Source organism: Phoxinus phoxinus, assembly GCF_949152265.1.
Source record: "Phoxinus phoxinus genome assembly, chromosome: 14".
Lineage (NCBI taxonomy): Eukaryota > Metazoa > Chordata > Actinopteri > Cypriniformes > Leuciscidae > Phoxinus > Phoxinus phoxinus.
The window spans coordinates 24,755,819-24,775,010 of record NC_136889.1 but is presented as its reverse complement, the minus strand read 5'-3'; the positions used below and the strand labels follow the sequence as shown (position 1 = coordinate 24,775,010).

Here is a 19,192-nt window from a genome sequence, read left to right as displayed (position 1 = left end):
AAACAGTTGTGGGGCAGCGCTGTATGTTTTTTCCCACACTATGGAAGTCAATGGTGCCCCACAACTGTTTTGATTTCACGTTGACTTTAAAGTATACACGGGACATAATGTCATAAAGTGACAAATACAGCTTTTAAAAGATGTGTGCATATTAAGTCCATATATAATGTATAATGCAAATAATGACCAAATGAAAGAAAGCAATTTGTGATATCTATTTACTGCATGGAATACACTCAATATTTTATTAATATTATTAAGACAATGAAGCATTCACAAAGCACCAAGAGTGACATCTACAAGGGCATTGGCTGTAACAATGAACAGGTTATGCAAAAGAATAAAACAATAGAGTCCAAGAAAATATTCAGAGGTGGAGAGGACAAAAAACCCCACAAAAACTATAATGTGAACATCTTTTTTTTTTAAAAACACCTCTTCCATCGAGATATTAAGTAACAAAATGAGAAAAGAAGATTAAAGGGAACAGAGAACAATATTTGGTGATACTGTATGATTAGAGATTGGTTAATCTGTGGCAGCTGAGAAGGCTGTTGTGATTGGTCAGAATGTATAAGGCGGTGGAGGAGGCAGAATGACAACCATTAGCCCCCATCATCATCAAGCCCTGTCACCACAGCACCCACACATATACTGCTACAAGCGTGCACGTATAGCATTAAAGTGACATTAGATTGCAACCTTACAGTTACATCACACTCATTGTGTATTAGAGATACAATTTATGTAAAAATAACAATTCATTAAGTGCTACTCTGCTTGCATAAAACTAACTCCTTTTGCAACAAATTTTGGCACCAAAGTTGCAAAGATCAGAGGGCTCATTTATAAAACCAGATTTAAGTCCAGATTTAATCCTAAATTCAGATTTAATCCTAAAGTCCATGGATTTGATCCTGCGTAGGAACAAATTGGGATCAAGGAAGGCTGAAACTGTCATGGCAATATTCTTGCATGTACAAGTGAAAAACATGCATAATGACCTTTCTGCTGACTTAATTTTCGGAAGCCTTTTAATGATACAATTGCAAAGTGAACAATAGACTAAATGAATAAATAAATTGTCATGTTTACACACACGCTCGCGCACACACACAAAATAGCACTGTCCAAATTTTGTTGCATTGAATGACGGCAGAAACCAGTTTATAATTTTATCATCTCATTTTCAGTTGTTTAATCATTGGTAATGATCATGCTTTCACATTTAGGATGATCATACGCGTGTTTCATAAATGAGGCCCCAGAGCTTTACACGTTGGCACTAAAGGAGAGGTGAAAGAATTATGATCTAAACAGAAGGATTAGTAAGTTCAAGATCAATGGCTGCCCTGCCACACTCTGTAGAATAAAGTCCACTCTATAATTGACTTGTACACCTCAACATCAAACAATTATGGGTACATTTGTGTATGTGTGAATTTCTTCTTTTTTTTTTCACTGGCTAGTTTGCAAGCAGGTTCTATACTTGACATGGTCATATGGTCAGTATGTGCTACAGTGGCTGACATAAATTCCCATGGGGAAAAAGGGCAGAAAGAACATCAGACTCCTCCGTATAGAGAAGCGGTTTCAGAATTATCTAGTTGTTAACCATGAAAACAAAGACAAAGCGTCCTCAGGCCATAAGCACAAGACACAGCTCATAGAAGTCTCAAAACAAGACTCCTCACTGTAATCTTTGTTGACTTCTGCAGTCCCTATTTTAAAGGCAATAAACCAGGCCTGAGTTGCTGAGAACACTGTGTTGGATTAGTTTGGTGTGTTATACTTCCCTCATAATACTTTCTCGAGACTATTAACTAAATAACGACTGTGGTTTCAAACACAGCCCCATTCCTCGCAGCACTCAATGTTCCTCAATGGAGCACTGTGTATGTTAGCCACTTGCTAATGCTAACTTTAGCATAGCATCCAGACTAGACAAACAATGTGCTCTCTTGCTTTCAGCGCTACATATCCAAGAAAGAGGGTGATGCTGAGGATGTGGTCAGACTGGGAAGGAAGAGGAAAAATTAGAGCAAAAAGTACCTCTCTTCTCTATTTTCACAGCACCCATCAAGAAACACAGAGTGGTCCTTTTTGCAGGTGGTAAATTTAGAGGCTAGCATATTAAATTTAGCCTGTGATTAGTGCCTGTAAGGCAGGGCAGGGTGTAACTCTGCCAGGAGAGACTCGCTCACTGTGCAGTGGCATAGAAAGTCCCAAATGACTACATGAGTATGCCAGAGTTTAAAAAAATCCAAAGGATTTGGTGAGGAACAGGCTGTCACTAAGCATTTAACAGCCCTCAAACCAACACCCTTGAAAATGATGCATTCTGCCATAAATGCAGCTGTTTACATCAACTGAGCTCATTCCTGAAATGGGAAAAGAGCATCATGAATGTCTGCTGAACACCTTCAGCATCGTTTAGCCTTCATGTTTGAAAATGTTTGTTTGTTTGTTTGTTTTCGTTGTAGGTTACAGTGTTGTCATCAGAAGATAACACCATGGTACCTTTTCATATACCAAATTACTCCACAGTACTTCAAAGAATACCACAGAATTACGATGGTACATGTCCCCAAAAAACATAGCCTTACGATGGTACATGTCCAAATGCCATGGCATTACCATGTTACCATATCCTAACAAACATGGAAAAACTGGATTACACATAGTAGTTGTCAAATATAACCTATAAGTGTTAAAACAACAACAACAACAACCTGCTTTAACCAGCCTGAGCTAGTTTTAGCTGGTTTAGGCTGGTGTGTCAGCCTGGCAAAGCTGGTCTTCAATTGGTCAATCTGGCAATCAGCATGACCAGCAGAAAAGTGCCTAAAACCTGGGAGACCAACTAAAACCAGCAAACCGGCTTAGGCTGGTTTCAGATCGCTTTTTTTCAGTAGGGCAGGCTCGGGAGCAGCTGTGAAACAGCTAGCTGTGGCTAAGTGTTCATATTCTGTCTGTAGATTCAATGAAAGGTATATTATTCTCAAAGCTAAAGTCTTAAAAGCAGATGACATCATCTGACATGTACCGCTACACAGTTAACATAATATGAGCCTGTATACAGAGCATACAGTGTGCAGGGTGGAATAAATTTTAAGATGGTTGTTTTGAGTATTCATTCATGTCATTCAAGTGGAAAAATAGAGTGAAAAAAAAGTTAAAATGAACAAAATGACTTCCTTTCAGCGATAACTGAGGCGTGTTCTGAAAGAATTTAATTGCAGTTCAAATAAATGGCTTCAAAATGGGTGCTATTCTGCCAGAAAACTGGACACTATAATTAAGCTATTGAGCTCAATATAAATAATCAAGAGGCATGGTGGAAGATTTCTCAATCACAATAACAACCTAGAGATAATACACCTTTGGTCACTGATCATCAAACACCAAAATTCTGCAAAATTGATCAGTTTTACATAATTATGTATGGCCTGACATCTGCCTGGAACTTAAAAGTCTACCATTGCAATGCTGAACATCTGATATTAAACATGAGCATGATTGTGTTGGCCTTAATTTAAAATTTTGTGTAAAGCCAAGAACATCAAAACTAAGTATAGAGTTTTATAACTTTGTTGTTTACAGTGTTCAGGGAATTTCAATCACTAGTGCACACAATTATGACAAGGGAAGCATAGCTGCATGCTTCATAATGAATAAAAGTGCAACATTATCAAGTGAAACCAACCACACTTTATAACAGAACTAGACATCAATCCAACAAACAAAATATATACGCAGTGATGGCATTTGTGTTCCAACAATAATCTAAAGGGAAAATAATCTTAGAGGTATCTATACAAGTTTTACAGAGGACTTTCTTGGTCCATTTTCGGTTGTTGCATATATAACCATGTAAGCTAAAATATAGCTTTGAGCAAATACCATATGCACAGGCAAGGTAAGAGATACTTGACACTAACATAAACTTTGGGTGACTCGTGCTGGGAAAATGGGGGATAAACTGACATCCTATGAATAAGGTCCATAAAAAAACAAACATACAGACAACCAATCTGTTTATATGCATGTACTTGAGTCTTTAAGTCATTGTGTGGTACGCAAACAACAAGTAAAGTGCCCTATGTCATTTTAGACTGTCAATGATAAAAATGGAAAATAGTCAAATAGATTGTTTAAAACAAGAATTATGTTGGGATATGACACTACAGGAGGGCCCAGTTCAAAAAAAAAAATCTGTCCTTTTTATCATATGGCACATGGTGCACTGTGCCTGTGTTCCCACTCTACGGCCACTGGGTAAAAGGAAAAAGTAGCTTTTTGCATATAGTAGCTCCTTCCTCCTCACGCAATTAATTCATGCCTTTCACTTCCGTCTGCCTTGATTTTAAAAATAAAACATGCTTAGTTCTGAGAAGTGCATGTATAACTGTGATTCAGTCCATGTACACAAGGCTTAACAAGTGCTGTCTCAGGGAACTTGACACTTGTAGAGGGTGCTGTAAAGTATCTTGAAGGTATTGCTGATAAATTAGCCATTATTTAGCAAATAGCCATATAGTTAACGTGTCTAGATGTTTAAGATTTCGTTTTAGAGAGTAGCAGATATTCAGCTATCAAGAGTTCCAAGATTATTTGATGAATATATTTTAATCACTGGACTAAGCTAATATAGATTTCATCCATTTGCCTCACAAATGAGGCTAATTAATGTAACAACACTCAGTTTTACTGCTCAAAATAGTGTAAAACACTAGAAGATAGAATACAGGGGGCATGCTAGTGAAGATCTACTGGATATAAAGTCAGAAGAGCAGAGAGAATAAGACCATCTCATTCCCAGCATGCTCAACACTTCAGCACATAAGCTAGCTTGACAGAATGTACTGCATTGAAACATATGTATGGATTCCACGTGTAGTATTAGCAGGAAAAAAAACTGCCGGAAGTTCATAACATCCCCTTTTGCCTTGAGTCTTAAGCCAGCAGTATGATTGATAATATGAGACACAGACTCCTCTGGCGGTAAAGCTCTTGCCCACACTCCTGCCTCTCTCGGCACAGAACCAGACCTCATTTGACCTTGAATGGCGGCTCTCTCTCTAGCCAGCGCACACGGACTTTCTGTTTGTAGTGATACTCCTTGAGGAAGTCCTGCATGGTTGGAGGCAGTGGCAAGGCACCAATACCATCGTAGGTGGTGCGTCTGCAGATAGCGGCTCGCGCCAGGTGCTGAAGGCTGAAAGGGAAGGTCCGGTGTAAGGGAGCAGTGAGCAGGGGCTCAAAGAACATACAAGCACTGGGGTCTTTATAGTGCTCAAGCAGGCCTGTTACCGTAGAGGAGTGGAAGACACAGGGGTCATGCGCATCAAAACTAAAGTTGTGATTCCATTGTTCAATGCGTGCATGCAGCGACCGATTGTAGCGTCGAAAACTAACGGAGAACAAGTAGTCCTCCTGTGCAGAGTCACGTAGCAGGAAGGTTCCTTCTGGCCGTCCGTCCAGCAGTGCCTCTGCTTGGTACCGGTCCATCACCCCCCAATAGCAAGGAAGTGCAGTTATGGCCTGTAGGTCAGGAACCAAACAATGGATATAGTCAATCTGTGTGTGGACCTTCCAAGGCCCTGGCTGTCTGGAGCAGTGAGTGTCTCCAGAGGCATGCCTCTGCTTTGGCCTTCGTGTCTGTAAGCAAAGGGTAGTTGAGTCTTCTTCAGAGTCACAGTCAACAGTGTGAGATGGCACTGCCAAACTCGCTGCAACTTGTGCGGCAATTCCCGATAACCCCCCAGAAATGGAGGAGACTGTTCCTAGGCTCCTGCCCTCCACAAGTCCTTCCCCAACAACAGGAGCCATCTTTGGTCCCAGTTTATAGAGGGAAGAGGCCTGTGAAGTTGCCTCCAGTGTATGGATCTGTGCATTTGGAGGGGGATCCACTCCTTCCTCGATGCTAAGTCTACGTCGTTCACGCAGTCTCTCCTCCTCGTCTTCAGGGGAAGAATGTGCTGAATCAAATGCATCCAAAAGAGCAGTTGAGGAATGAGGGCTGACTGGTGCTGTATGTTGCTTAATTAAGTGCCACTTGTTGGCCAGATCCGAACCGGGTGGGAAAGGGCATGTTTCAAGCATCAGTTCTGTCAGGTGGATCTTACGCTTGGAGGACACCTGCCCTTTGGCTGACTGAGAGCGGCGGTGCGTGGTGAGAGGAAGGCACAAGCCTACAGTGTCTCGAAGTCGCTGCCGCAGGCCACGGGTGCTAAGGCTGCGCCCACTGCTGCCAGTTCCTACAGAATCATTAATCTCTTGGATGGAGCTAACTCCATAACGGCGATCCCTCCTGGCTGTACTTCCTCTTGAGCGTCCCATTCGCCTGTCAGCCTCAAGTGAACTTTGTGTTTTAGTTGAGCAAGAATGTTTCTTTTTACCTCCCCAGGGAGCATGGCGTGAATAGGAGTCCCTACGCACAAGGGGGCCCCTCCTTGCATCATCGCTCTCTTTGTCAATGGAGATTTCTACTATCTGGGGAATATCTGCCACACAGTTATGGCCTCTGCGTCCTCCAGTAACCAGTGGGAGTGGTGACAAAGTCCGTGCGGGTGTGGAAGACCTAGTTTCATAGGGTTCTGCATGTGCTCCCCTGCCCAGGTCCACCACACAGTGAACACAATCTAAATCCTGGCTACACAGATTGGACTCTGTGCCATCCTTGTGAAAGAGGGCTTGGCATCTACTCCGGAGGTTACCCCACATCTTCCCCACTTTCTCCATAGATTGGAGACTACCTATCAAGGAAACAAAAAAAATAACAATGAAAATCTTTTCGCTGTTCATACATAAGAGCAGCAACAGTGTGTAAACTACAGACAAAAAAAAAAATATGGACAAAAGAAATGCGTGACATTTTTGTGCGCACTGGATGAGAGATGGTCTATAAAAGCTACATTCCTAGGGCACTGAAATGAAAGCATGATACGTTAGAATAGTATTAAAAACTGTAAGCTGGGGTGATCTGATAAGATTGTAGTTTTAACAAAATGGAATGCGATACATATTAGACAGATAAAACAGCACTAAAACGTGTTAAGTGTGTGAGCACAAAGAATGTGTGCAAAATGTTATACACAAAGAGCTTGTGTATAGTGGGTGCGTGCTGGAGTGGTACAGTTAGCACAGAGTTGCCAGGCAGACATGCATTGACACAAGGCCATGGCTATAAATGAACTGAGGGATCTGCTCACAGCTGATCTGCTGGTATGTACTGTATTACTGAGCCAGTCTGGACCTGACCAAGAACTTTCACTGTCATGGTAACACACACCACACACACACACACACACACAAAAATGGTCTGTCTGAGAGGCGGTTCCTGTTCCCTTTTTGTCAAAGAAAAAGTGCTGATCTTGCTTGAAACACTGTGGGTGTACTGCACAAATTATGCTAAATTGAAGTCACCAGCAGATCATGCTCAGATCTCCACATTATAAAAGGGAAACCAAACGTATCATCTTCACAGAGCAAAATATATGGTTGAGTAGTCTAATGCCAAGATAATACATATGAAATTAAAATGAAAATTTAATATTTGAACAGACCTTGCAATAAACCTCAGAGAAACTCCAAAACAATCTGAAAAGACTGAATACTATGGGATTTCATCATTCTCATATCAAAATCATACCAACAAAGCTACATTTATTAATTAATCAAACAGACCCAACCGTACAAAACATATAAACACACCATAAAACAAAACACTAAATAAAACAACATGTAGCTAAGAACCATTAAAAGCAGCAGGGAAGAGATGGGTCTTCAACTTAGATTTAAAACAATCGATGGAATCACAGGATTTAATGTGTAAAGGTAGACTATTCCAAAGACGCGGTGCTGCTACCTCAAAGGCACAATCTCCCTTATTTTTTAACCGAGAATTTGGAACATTTAAAGTAAAGCTTTGAGAGGATCTTAGTGGTCTAGCAGCAACATGATGCTGTAACAAAGTTACAGTAAAATACAAGGATTTATCTCAGTGTATATACTAGTCAACTGATACTGGATTTTTGGAATGCCAATGCAGATATCTTGAGAGTAGGGTGGCCAATGGCCTATATATATATATATATATATATATATATATATATATATATATATATATATATATATATATATATATATATATATATATATATATATATATATATATATATATATTTTTTTATACTTATTAAATTATTTGAAAATTAATTTTTAAAATCTGTAAAAAACAGATTTATTCTTCGGGTGTCAACGTCTTGATTTTGTAATCCTAGTACAGTATTTTTCACTAATAAAGACATTGTAAAAAATATTAATAAAAAGGAAACTTAAAGGGCACCTATTATGGAATTTTGAAATGTACCTTTCATGTAGTGTGTAACAGATCTAAGTGAACAAAAAAATCCTGCAAAGTTTGAAATATGAAAGTGCATCGTATATAAAGTTATTGTCTTTCAAAAGTAAGAGTCGACTCGGAGTCATTTTTATGAATCGTTAGAAGACCGAAGCTTTTTCTCTGACTAGATGACGTCAACTTGTCAAGTTATTTGAATACGATACGCCCACTTATTGCGCTCCAAGGCCTGGGAAAATATCATGGCGACGAGACGCTGTGTTCTGAAGTGCGACTCAAAAGACAACTTTTTTCATCTGCCCAAGGAGGAGCATTTGAAGACTACAAATTGGCTACAATTCATATATACAACTATACCACAGAAGTATAGTCCGAGCCTTGTGCTTTGTTCGCACCATTTTGAAGACGATTGCTTTTTAAATGCAATCAAACTTGGATTCGCGAGCCGGCTGATATTGAAGGAAGGTTCATTTCTAAGTGTATTTGCATCAGCTTCCTCCTCCGTATCACAACCTGTAAATGTTATTAATAATTGTTGCTTTTATGTTTTATGTAGCATGCTTAATTATTATTTTGTTTGTTGTGTAAGCACCATTTAGCTTCTAGGTCTTCAATGGCAATTGTATTGAGATATGTGAAGTGTTTGTCGTTGTTTTCGGAGTTGTCTTAAAGAATAGAGTAATACCTCGTAGTAACGTAACTGCATTTTTTTTTTTTTTTTGTAAAAACGTTATGTTTATGCATCGGGCTAATGCAAACAAAGACTGATTGTGCTTTTACAATATGAACTCTGGGCTATGCGCACTAACATTAAATTCTTTATCTTATTTTTAGTTTTTTACTACAAACTACAAAGCAGTGGACTATAATCATTATTATAACACGATTTAATTGATAAAAGCATCATTGTACTCCGTGTTAAACAATAAGTATTATCTCTGTAAACACTGCTGGGTCATCTGACCAATCGCAGATTAGCGTCGCGCAAAGGAGGGGTTTGGAAAAATGAGTCGTTGAACGAATCATTTGGGAGTCGGTGAGCAAATCAGGTAAAAATAAATGCATATTATACGAAAACAAAAGTGTTTTTTGACATTGCATGCACGTAAAACTGTTGTTGGGGACTCCCTAAACAACATTAGGAAAATTTTAAATGTCATAATAGGTGCCCTTTAAGTATGTTTGTGCGCACTGGGTATCATATTTTTTTTTTTAAATAGAGACCCTAATTTTACATACAGCACACAGTGAAAATTATACAACTATGACATAGTAGGAAACTGGACATAGTGCAGCATTGTTTGAAATCAAGGTTTAATGTTTGTCTATTGTGCGTGTCCAGTAACACACGTTTTTATGCAGTCTACAAATGCACAGTTCAGAAGATTTCACGGCTGGATTCTGCAAGGTTAGTACAATTAAAGGTTTATTACTATATTTAAAGATTTGTTTAAATGATATAAATGTGCATTTGCTAAATGTCAACGATAAATGAGAAAGCATTGTAGTGTTTGTCTTTCTATTACTAATAATATAAAAACAACGCTACAAAAAAAAAATTTGTATACCGCCTACTTTGTGTAACAGTTGTAATAACACATTAGATCGAAGATGAGGGTGTTCTCGACGCTGTCAAGATTAAAGTCCCGCTTCAACAAATCAGCTAAATGGAAAAACGTATCGGCTAATGGCGATATTTAAAATACAATGATTGACCACTAGTATATACAGTACTGCGCATTTCTTTACTAGGGCACACAAAGTATAAACTAAAATATAAAAGTATAAATAAAACCACAAAGATGAGCAGTGGAAATATACTCCTATCATTTTGCTCTCAGGGTATCATGAGTCATGACAGTACAGCTCCGTCTTAAATGGGGCACTTGATGTGGACTTGCAGTCTCGTGGCATTCGTTCTCTCATGCACACGTGAAGTCCAAGGGACCAGGGTGTCCTGTTTGTCATCTACTGATTCAGAAGGGGGCTCGCAAACTATGGTCGACCGATAATTTTAATTGATTAAATTAAAAGACAATATTTACTCAGAATTAACCAAAGCACCGAAGACAGAAAAATGTACAACCCATATAAAGCCATTGGAGTATTACAAGATAAACAACAACAACAATCTCAAATAGAATCATTGAATCTGACTCAAATTTGGTCAGCATTTGGGACAAGGCCTATGTCAGTTAACTGGCTAAACTTAACATTCCTTATTAGGTTCTGGGACAGAAGCCAGTAGAAGTATCAAACAGTATTTAACATGGTGTAAACATCTGTTTGATCACATTTGCAGTACACAACTAAAAATTGGTTGGAGGAGTATGCAAAAATATCCATGTTATTTATTTTATTTACAGCATTTAAGACATTCTTAACTAATGCATTACAACTTACAGTTTAATCAACCATATATTGATTTCATTATTTAAAACGCCCGGCAAGCAGATCCTGAAAGTCTAAATAGCACTCTCACTGTGCACTGTACAACTGCTAAAGTTCTTAGTTTAAAGTGTATTACCAGAGTCCAGTTTGGCATCAGGTGTTGTTTTCATATTTAAGAGGTGGTGCTGCTTCCTTTTACTACGGGATAACTTCAAACAATACCACCCTTCCCAGAATTAAGGACCACCAAACTACCAGGACCAATGCACAAGCAATCACACAGCCTATAAAATAGTTTTTCAAATGCATCATCTTCAAACATACTTTATTCTTCACATAATCATTTAATAAAGACACCAAATCTCTTACATTATCTGTCAACATTCCTAAATTAAATCATATTATGGGCAAATTACGAATGTATCTAAACTGTTTGGTACATGTGGAAATGTACCACACGTACCACTATGTAAAACATGAACAATATGTCAGTGAAAAGCAGTAGGATGTTGCGGAGAGTTATATAAGAGTGAATAATCACTTACACACTATAGATAGGTTTGGACTGAACCCATCTAATGATCCAGCGCTACAAACATCAATGTTCTAAGCAATTCCAACTATCCAGCTTCACTGCAGCAACAATTATAAAGGTTTGATTAAGTGTTCATGTGCTGAGAAGAAGATCTTTGGCAAACACACATTAAATCAACAATTTCACATTTACTGTCGCTGATCGCTAGCCAAAAAATAACATTGCACCTGCAGAGTAATGCTCACATAACACTCCAAATACGACGTGATGAGACACGGGCTCTTTTCTTTCACTCGCTCTGCCCTTTCAGCCTCCAGATACATCTCTAATGAACTGCAATATCAGATGCATCGGCTTTGTCTTTTTCCACGCGAGTTGGCAGAATTTTTTCCTTGACTATGCAAATCACTTTCACAAAAACAAACAGCTCTGGCTTGCAAGAACGAATGCACAGAGAGGATATTCTCTCCAAACATTGTTCCTGGTCTGAAAAAAGGTGGAAGAACATTTCTGAGCATGTCTTTATTTTCAGACACTATACTGGAAACCAGAGGGATAATTTGGAAAAAATAAACATTTCAAAAATTTACCCAACCTCATGTCATTATGACTATTCTGTATTTTTTCCCACAAAGGTGATATACGTCAGAATGTCCAAGCCTCTGGTTTCCATACAATGAAAGTGAATGCAAATAAATTGTAGTTATGCACACAAATTTCAGCAACCGAAAATATCCGGCCAGCCCAGGACAGCAAGAGGCAAAAAATAGTCTTGGAGGGCCAAAACCATTGACCAATACACTGATGTTTAATGAGCAATTTTCAATTACAATGATTTTTGACTGCATCCATTTCATGCACACAATGGCCCTCATTTATCAATCTTGCGTCAAAACGGGCGTATATGTTGGCGTAAGATTATGCTTACACTCCTCTCACCGCCTGATTTATGAAGCTGTGTGTACCTTTGAAATTCAGGTGTACGCAATACCTGCCTCTTGATAAATGCCGCGGCTAAAAACGATCGTCATTAGATTAACACGTCCCTATATATTCACGTCTCCGCTTCCCCCACGCCCTCATTTTACGCCATGGACACACGGAAGACGGCAAAGAGGAGAAACTTCTCCGGTGGAAATCCAGTTTAAATCGCTGGTTGGTTGAACAAATTACCTATCACAATGCATTATTTTACAGCACGTGTTTTGAAACTATTAGCGTTGAATTTCGCATGACGTCACATGTAATGGGGTGTACAATAGTGATGATGATGTGAATAATTGCATGACAATTTGTAATATTCTTCTTAGTATTATGATTTTGATTATTAATGATGCTTATTGTTATTTAGAAGAAAAATGTCTTTGTTATTATTATTATTTAAAAGAAGAAGAATGTCATTTTTATTATTTTGTCAGTCTGAATCATTTTTTGGTCATTGAAAGCCTTTCATTACTGAACCCAGTCCGTGCGCACCTGCCGGGCTTAACTCACAAAAATAAACACTGAAGTTTATAATTTCTATGTAGTTTTTTTATAGTGGGTCATAATATATCATATCTTTAGTTTGTCCGTGCGTTTTGTGGTGTTAGGAATTATTTTTCTGCGCATTTCAGCACTAACTCCTCCTGAGCTGGCGTAGGATTTGAGCGTGCCGTACGCCAACGTCCATATTGATAAATCGCTAAGTCACCGTGGTTTTGGGTGTCCGCCAGGTGTACGCTGGAAATTTGGTGTACGCACTTTTCATAAATGAGGGCCATTGTGAATAAGCTAAACCAGATAAAATATCAGCAGTGTGGACACACTTAATGCCAAAGCTAAAGTAGCAATATGTAACATTTGTTCAGGAGGCGGCTCATTGGCAAAGTACTTTACTGAGTTTTATTTTTTCATCTGAGAACACACCATCCTGAACAGCATACCATATTCAATTAACAATTATATTTACAGTTTCGGTAAAAAAAATCAAATCAAATTGGAGATATAAACTGCCATTCACTTTCATTGTACTAACATGGTCTTGTTTGTGTTTCACAGAAGAAAAGTGTAGATAATAAAAAGGTTGGAATGACATAGGGAGAGTAGCCTAAATGATGATGAAATGGTATAATTTGTATGTGAACTATTGAGATAAATGACATTTTATTCTACTGCTTTAAAGGGGTCATGAACTGCATTAATGATGTTCTCTGAGGTCCCCCTTATAATGTTATCAAGATTTTGACAAAAAAAAAAATCATCATTTAGAAATAATAATTATTTATATTCTGTGTTTTTGACCCTCGCTTTCAAACACTCAGTTTTTATCAAGCGACATACAAGACTTTGGAAGTAAATGCCCACTGCTATGATTGTGTAGTAGTTTTGTATATTCAAATAATTTCAATGTCCCCACCATTACACGTGTGGAATTGTTTTGAAAACTTCTGATGTTGAAAAATCTCATTACATAGTTAAAACATTTTTGTGTTTTACATAGCCTATGCTTTATCCACAATTATAGTTGACAGGATAACTTACAGCGTTTCGTATAAACGGAATCATGAATGAATATGTACCATTGTTGTTCTTATAGGCTATACCTATATAAATGAAGGTGACTTTATCATTCATCCTTTTCCATAAAGTGAAAAACATGTACATTGTCATTTACAGTGTCATGTTTTAAATTAAATGAAGCGTGTTGTAATGTCTTACTGATGACAAAACAAAATGTCGCTCACTCAAGCTTTTATTAAGGATTACAGCGAGATCAAAACAATAACAAAAGCAGCGTTTTCCGTGTGTTTTTCCATATCTGGGAATCCGCCGTATTAACCCATTAAACGCAGAAGCAAAGGAAAGAACAGCAAATCACAACTATCATCAGAACTATTCACAGTTTGACTGCAGTGCTGTAGTATACTCATCTGTATCAGACAAAGCAAGTGACTCATGGTAAAAATACTGTTACTCACACTTGTGTGTTGCAACATTGCTGTCAGATCTAATATAGTCATCACTGCATCATCATTTTTTTCTTGTTTATTCTAGTTTAAAAATGAATCCACAGTAAAATTAAGTGAACAAACGAACAGTGTCTTAATGACATGATCTGGAACTTTGTCAAAACAAAGTTCATCCACACTTTTTCTTAATGTTAGGATCACAACAAGGATGGCAATGTAAAGACTGCGTTTTCCCACAACTTGGCACTGGAAAACATCTTGTAATCCTCAGAGGCATCTCTATCGTTTTGTTGCTGGAGTAATCCTGTGTTTGTGCCTTACTCTAAACCCTAACTCTCAAAATAATTAATTGGTCTGTCTGAGCAGGACAAACTTATATTAAACTAATTTGTTTAGTCAAATTAACTTTTATGAGTATTTAGCCGTTAACAGTTTGATATCCCTTCTGTGACACTGCATGTCGTTCTGAAGTTCTCTTCAGAAGCCTCTTCTCCAGACTCCTAATTAGACAGTCAAATAGAGACAGTCTGTCTTCTCTCAGAAACTATTCTGATCCAACTCTCTCGCTCTCGAATGAGAAAACACAGAAAAGCATGAGAGTTCCCCAAAATTAACAAGGCCAGAGCTCAAGAATATGCCATTATCAGACCAGCAGTTCAGGATATGAAACTCCTCTCATGTAGTTCTCCTGCATAAAGGCACTTCAATTTGTTGGTGTGGGTCATGAATGCATGGATGAAGTGCCAGTGTGAATGAGTGTTATGAGCTCAGCAGCTTATCTACCCCTACCCGGTGTCCTAATAAGCTGGGCTCTTCTCTGATCAGATATCAAAGGCTACGTTCACACTGTCAGTCCAAATCCGATTATTTGTGTATCCGACTGGAATCTGATCTTAAATTATTGACCGTCCACAACACATTGTGTATGGCAACTGTTCAGATCTGATTTGTGTGTCATTTTCTGCAATATCTGCATTAGTATCTACGGCAATGGCGCTGTGTTGATCCGTATACGCTAAAAACAACCACCAGCGCAACATGGAGGGGTTTGCATTTGCAATAGATGTTGTCTTATTTACAACATGACAATGTGTAGCTGCTGTGCTGGACTACCGCATCTTCTGAGGCAGCGGCAGAAACGTAAGAGGCGCCGGGTATGCGTGGCTTTATTCCGTGCTGTCGTCTGTGCCAGTTTCAAAACATGTCTCCATTATATTGTCATTTTCTGCTCAACCAGCACTTTATTTCAACACAACCTTGTTTCTGCAGCGACTTTCAGCATATTTCCTATAACAACATCTGAAGTTTTTTATGTGGTGTGAGAAAGTCACATAAACCACACGAAATCCGATCAGAGGCGGATTTCCAGAAATGCAATTTAAGTAGGATTTCAAACCACATATGAATGTAGCTCGAAACGAATTTGTAAAAATCGCATTTCATGTGATATTCTTGCCGTGCACACTTGCTAAATCTGACCGGATTTCAATCGGATATGCACAAAAATCTAATTTTTACTGATATCCTGAACATAGCCGAAGAAGATGCTAAAGTATTCCAAAGAAGTGACCCAAAAGAAGAGTGTATTGATTATATATGCTAATGCTATTTGGAAAATAAAACATAATACATGGATGGGTTGAATGTATTGCAATGTGTGGGAAGAGTGAAGAAGAAGTGTGTCGAGCAAGACTGAGAAAGGGAGGAAAAAGGGTGTTAAACTACAGACATGCCAACACACAAAGAAACATTATAATCTGTAGAACAGAAATCTATAAGGACCCCATGAAGATACAGCTGAGCTACACTTAAGTGTCTCACTCTAAAGAGAAAAAACTGGACAGATAACGTTAGACTACGACTGTTGAGGAGCCTCATATTAAACCCAGTAAAATATCCTCTGCAATTTTCTCTCAGTTCGACACGCCTATTCTCATGGGGTCCAGATGAGTGGCCTGGCTTTTGGACAACATTAAAGGGCGGAAGTGCGTTTTCTTTTGAGAGGAGAAAAAAAAAGAAAAGAGTAAAAGTAAGGAACAGTTATTTGCAGACCATTACGTACAGAGACAAAGACTCATTGGTTTATTGCAACAGCAAACCCTGATTAACCTTATTAACAAATGAAACAATTTAACAAATTACAGTTGATTCTGAGTGCCACACAATAAAGCAAACGAGAAATTAATACACAAATCAACCACTGTTGGGGAACTACGTGGAATATTTGTCCTTATAAAAAAAGTATCTGCCACAATGTCCATCTAAAACTAATGCAAAAAGATGATTAAAAATGTGGGGAAAAGTTAAAGAAATGGTGACCAGTCACAAGCCATTAAATACTTATTCCTTATAGAGTCCTATACATTTCCACCTAACATCTTGAAGGTGGACATGTTATAACTACCCATAACTAGGACTCAAAGTTATATCAGTAAGCTACAAACTAGATGCTGCTGAGAATGATAAGAAACTGAACCACCTGACTGCTCTGAAGGAGATCCGTCACTAGCTCTTAAAGGGATAGTTCACACAGAAATTAAGATTCTGTCATTAATTACTCACACTCATGTATTTCCACACACGTAAGACTTTCGTTCATCTTCAGAACACAAATGACGATCTTTTTTATGAAATCTGTGAGCTTTCTGTCCCTCCATAGACAGCTACGCAACTACCACTTTGACGCTACAGAAAGTCCATAAAGAGATCATAAAACTAATCCATATGAATAGAACAGTTAGGTGTTTTTTTTTAAGAGACACGATCGCTTTTATATGATGAACAGATTTCATTTAGGCTTATATTCACATAAACATTCATCTACTCACACATCAGTTGTGGTAAACAGAAGCTCAAGGATGTTCACTTGACACTTGAGAACCAATGAGGATCACTCTCATGCATTATGCAGCACTTTGAGCTTCCCAAGAACCAATGAGGTTTGTTCTTGCCCATCAAGCAGGTTCAGTTGAACTTCTATTTATCACTTTTCAATGTTTATATGTGAATAAAAGCCTAAATTCAATCAGTTCATTATAAAAGCGGTTGAGTCTATTCAGAAAATTGACTAAATCGCTCAATCCAATTATTAACTTTTTCTAATGCTACGCAAGTGGTAGTTGCGTAGCGGTCTATGGAAGGAAAGAAAACTCAGATTTCATTAAAAATATATTCATTTGTGTTTCGAAGATGAACAAAAGATTTGGAACGGCATAAGGGTGAGTAATTATTGACAGATTTTTCCATTTTGGGTGAACTACCCCCTTTAAATTTTAGGTGGAGAACAATTGCAAATGTTGTAAATGGTATAGTATAGATTGCCCACAGTGCGTAACAAAATATCGTTGCTCACTTTGTTCAACGCATTTTGGATCTATAACACTCAGCATTAATTAGGTGAATTAAATCTCTTTTAGAGTATTTTAAGTGGTGCCCAGGTGAATGAGCGGGGCAACGCGGAGAGGGAGCGAGCGTTCGCGAGAGCGCACGGAAGAGAGAAAGAGACACACGGGAGGATGTGGGAATGTTACATTGTAACATTCGTAGGGGAAACATGCAAAACCAGCGGTGACATCACACGCGTTCCGTTACATTAAATCGCGCATAAAAATAAAGCGCGTTAAAATGCGCAAAGCATTGCAATCCAGAAGGCATAACGCAAATTGGCGTACTTACCTCTTTAATTTGTGAATATTACTTCGCAGCCTTCTTTTGTCTACAAAAGAAGGCTGTTAAAGCGGTTAGACTCGCTACTGTCCCATATAGCCTACGCTCAGCCCTGGCGAATAAAACACGAGCGAAGAAGTGCTCATTCCCGAGGTTTGCTTTTATAAAGCAGGAAAACAACCGAATCCCGCAACATTCTGGTCGGTTGGAACGTCAGCATAATCCAAGGCCAATCTCCGGTCCACTGAGCCCATACTTCTGCTTGACAAGCCGAGCAAACGCGTGAAGAACAGGCCGACAGCGCGAGCTTGCAGGCGAGTTGAGACTGTAGTGAGACGCAGGGCGAGAACGCACTTCCGACGGATGGGGGAGTGACGAGCGTGGTGGCCAACCAATGAGAGTGCAGTTCGAGAGAGCGTTGCCTCGGTTGCCACCCTGAAAACGTGGAGACCCGAGATAATGCATGAGTGCCAAGGGATGAATGATTAATGATTATAGTCAATCAGACAAAGTAGCCATCTGTTGCCTTTAACCGCACAGTGAGTGTGTATTGCTTATCAATAGGAGAGTGATTCATGCCGTCATTAATTCTTAAAAGGAAACGTTGACAATATCACAAAAAAATAATTAATGTAGCCTATATGAATTATAAATGTGATATAGGCCTATGTACAAATATATATTTAAATAGGCTAAAAATAATAATAATATATACAAATAGCATAGCTATATAAAATGTAGAAGCACTCAAACAAATATCTACAATATATATTATATAAATATATGAAAGGGTGCTTTTGATTACCTGTTTAGAATATTGTATATTGTTATAATAGAGTCAGAATATTTTTTATTGTGCATTGTTTTCAATTAAGCTGTAATTTTGTGAAATTAATTTGGTCAAAAAGTGCATTTTTTTAAAAAAAATATTATATTTAGGAAACATAAAATGCTAAGTGTGTAAAATAAACACGATAATTAGATTAAAACGATATTTGCCATTTATTACAAAAAAAAATTAAAATGTGATTTACACCACATGCTGTTTAGAATTATACAATTAATTTGAGATATGGTGGAAAGGAAAGTGTGGTGGACATGATATTTTAGGGAAATGTCAAAATGATAAATGTATATCCACTGTTTGACATTGTTCAATGTACTAGTCAGATTGCAAAAACTGTTTTAAGGGACACTAAAAGTCCACCGGACCAAAAATACTCAGCCATAAATGTAGACCTATATGCTTTATTAGACAAGATACATGTGTTTTGATTCACATAT

At 38.2% G+C, this 19,192-nt stretch overlaps 1 protein-coding gene across 1 annotated transcript; it reads right to left on the bottom strand.

Annotated features, from left to right (window-relative positions):
• Window positions 1-213: 213 nt before the first annotated feature.
• socs5b (suppressor of cytokine signaling 5b) lies at window positions 214-18,340 on the bottom strand. Its single transcript, XM_079636425.1, has 2 exons — window positions 17,918-18,340; window positions 214-6,758 (listed from the first exon to the last, which is right to left on the bottom strand). The coding sequence occupies exon 2, from the start codon at window positions 6,742-6,744 to the stop codon at window positions 5,053-5,055; it is 1,692 nt and encodes a 563-aa protein (XP_079492551.1). The 5' UTR covers window positions 6,745-6,758; window positions 17,918-18,340; the 3' UTR covers window positions 214-5,052.
• Window positions 18,341-19,192: the final 852 nt, after the last annotated feature.

Bases quoted from the DNA above. Each gene is read 5' to 3' on its own strand.
- socs5b (XM_079636425.1), bottom strand. From the start codon at position 6,744: ATGGAGAAAGTGGGGAAGATGTGGGGTAACCTCCGGAGTAGATGCCAA.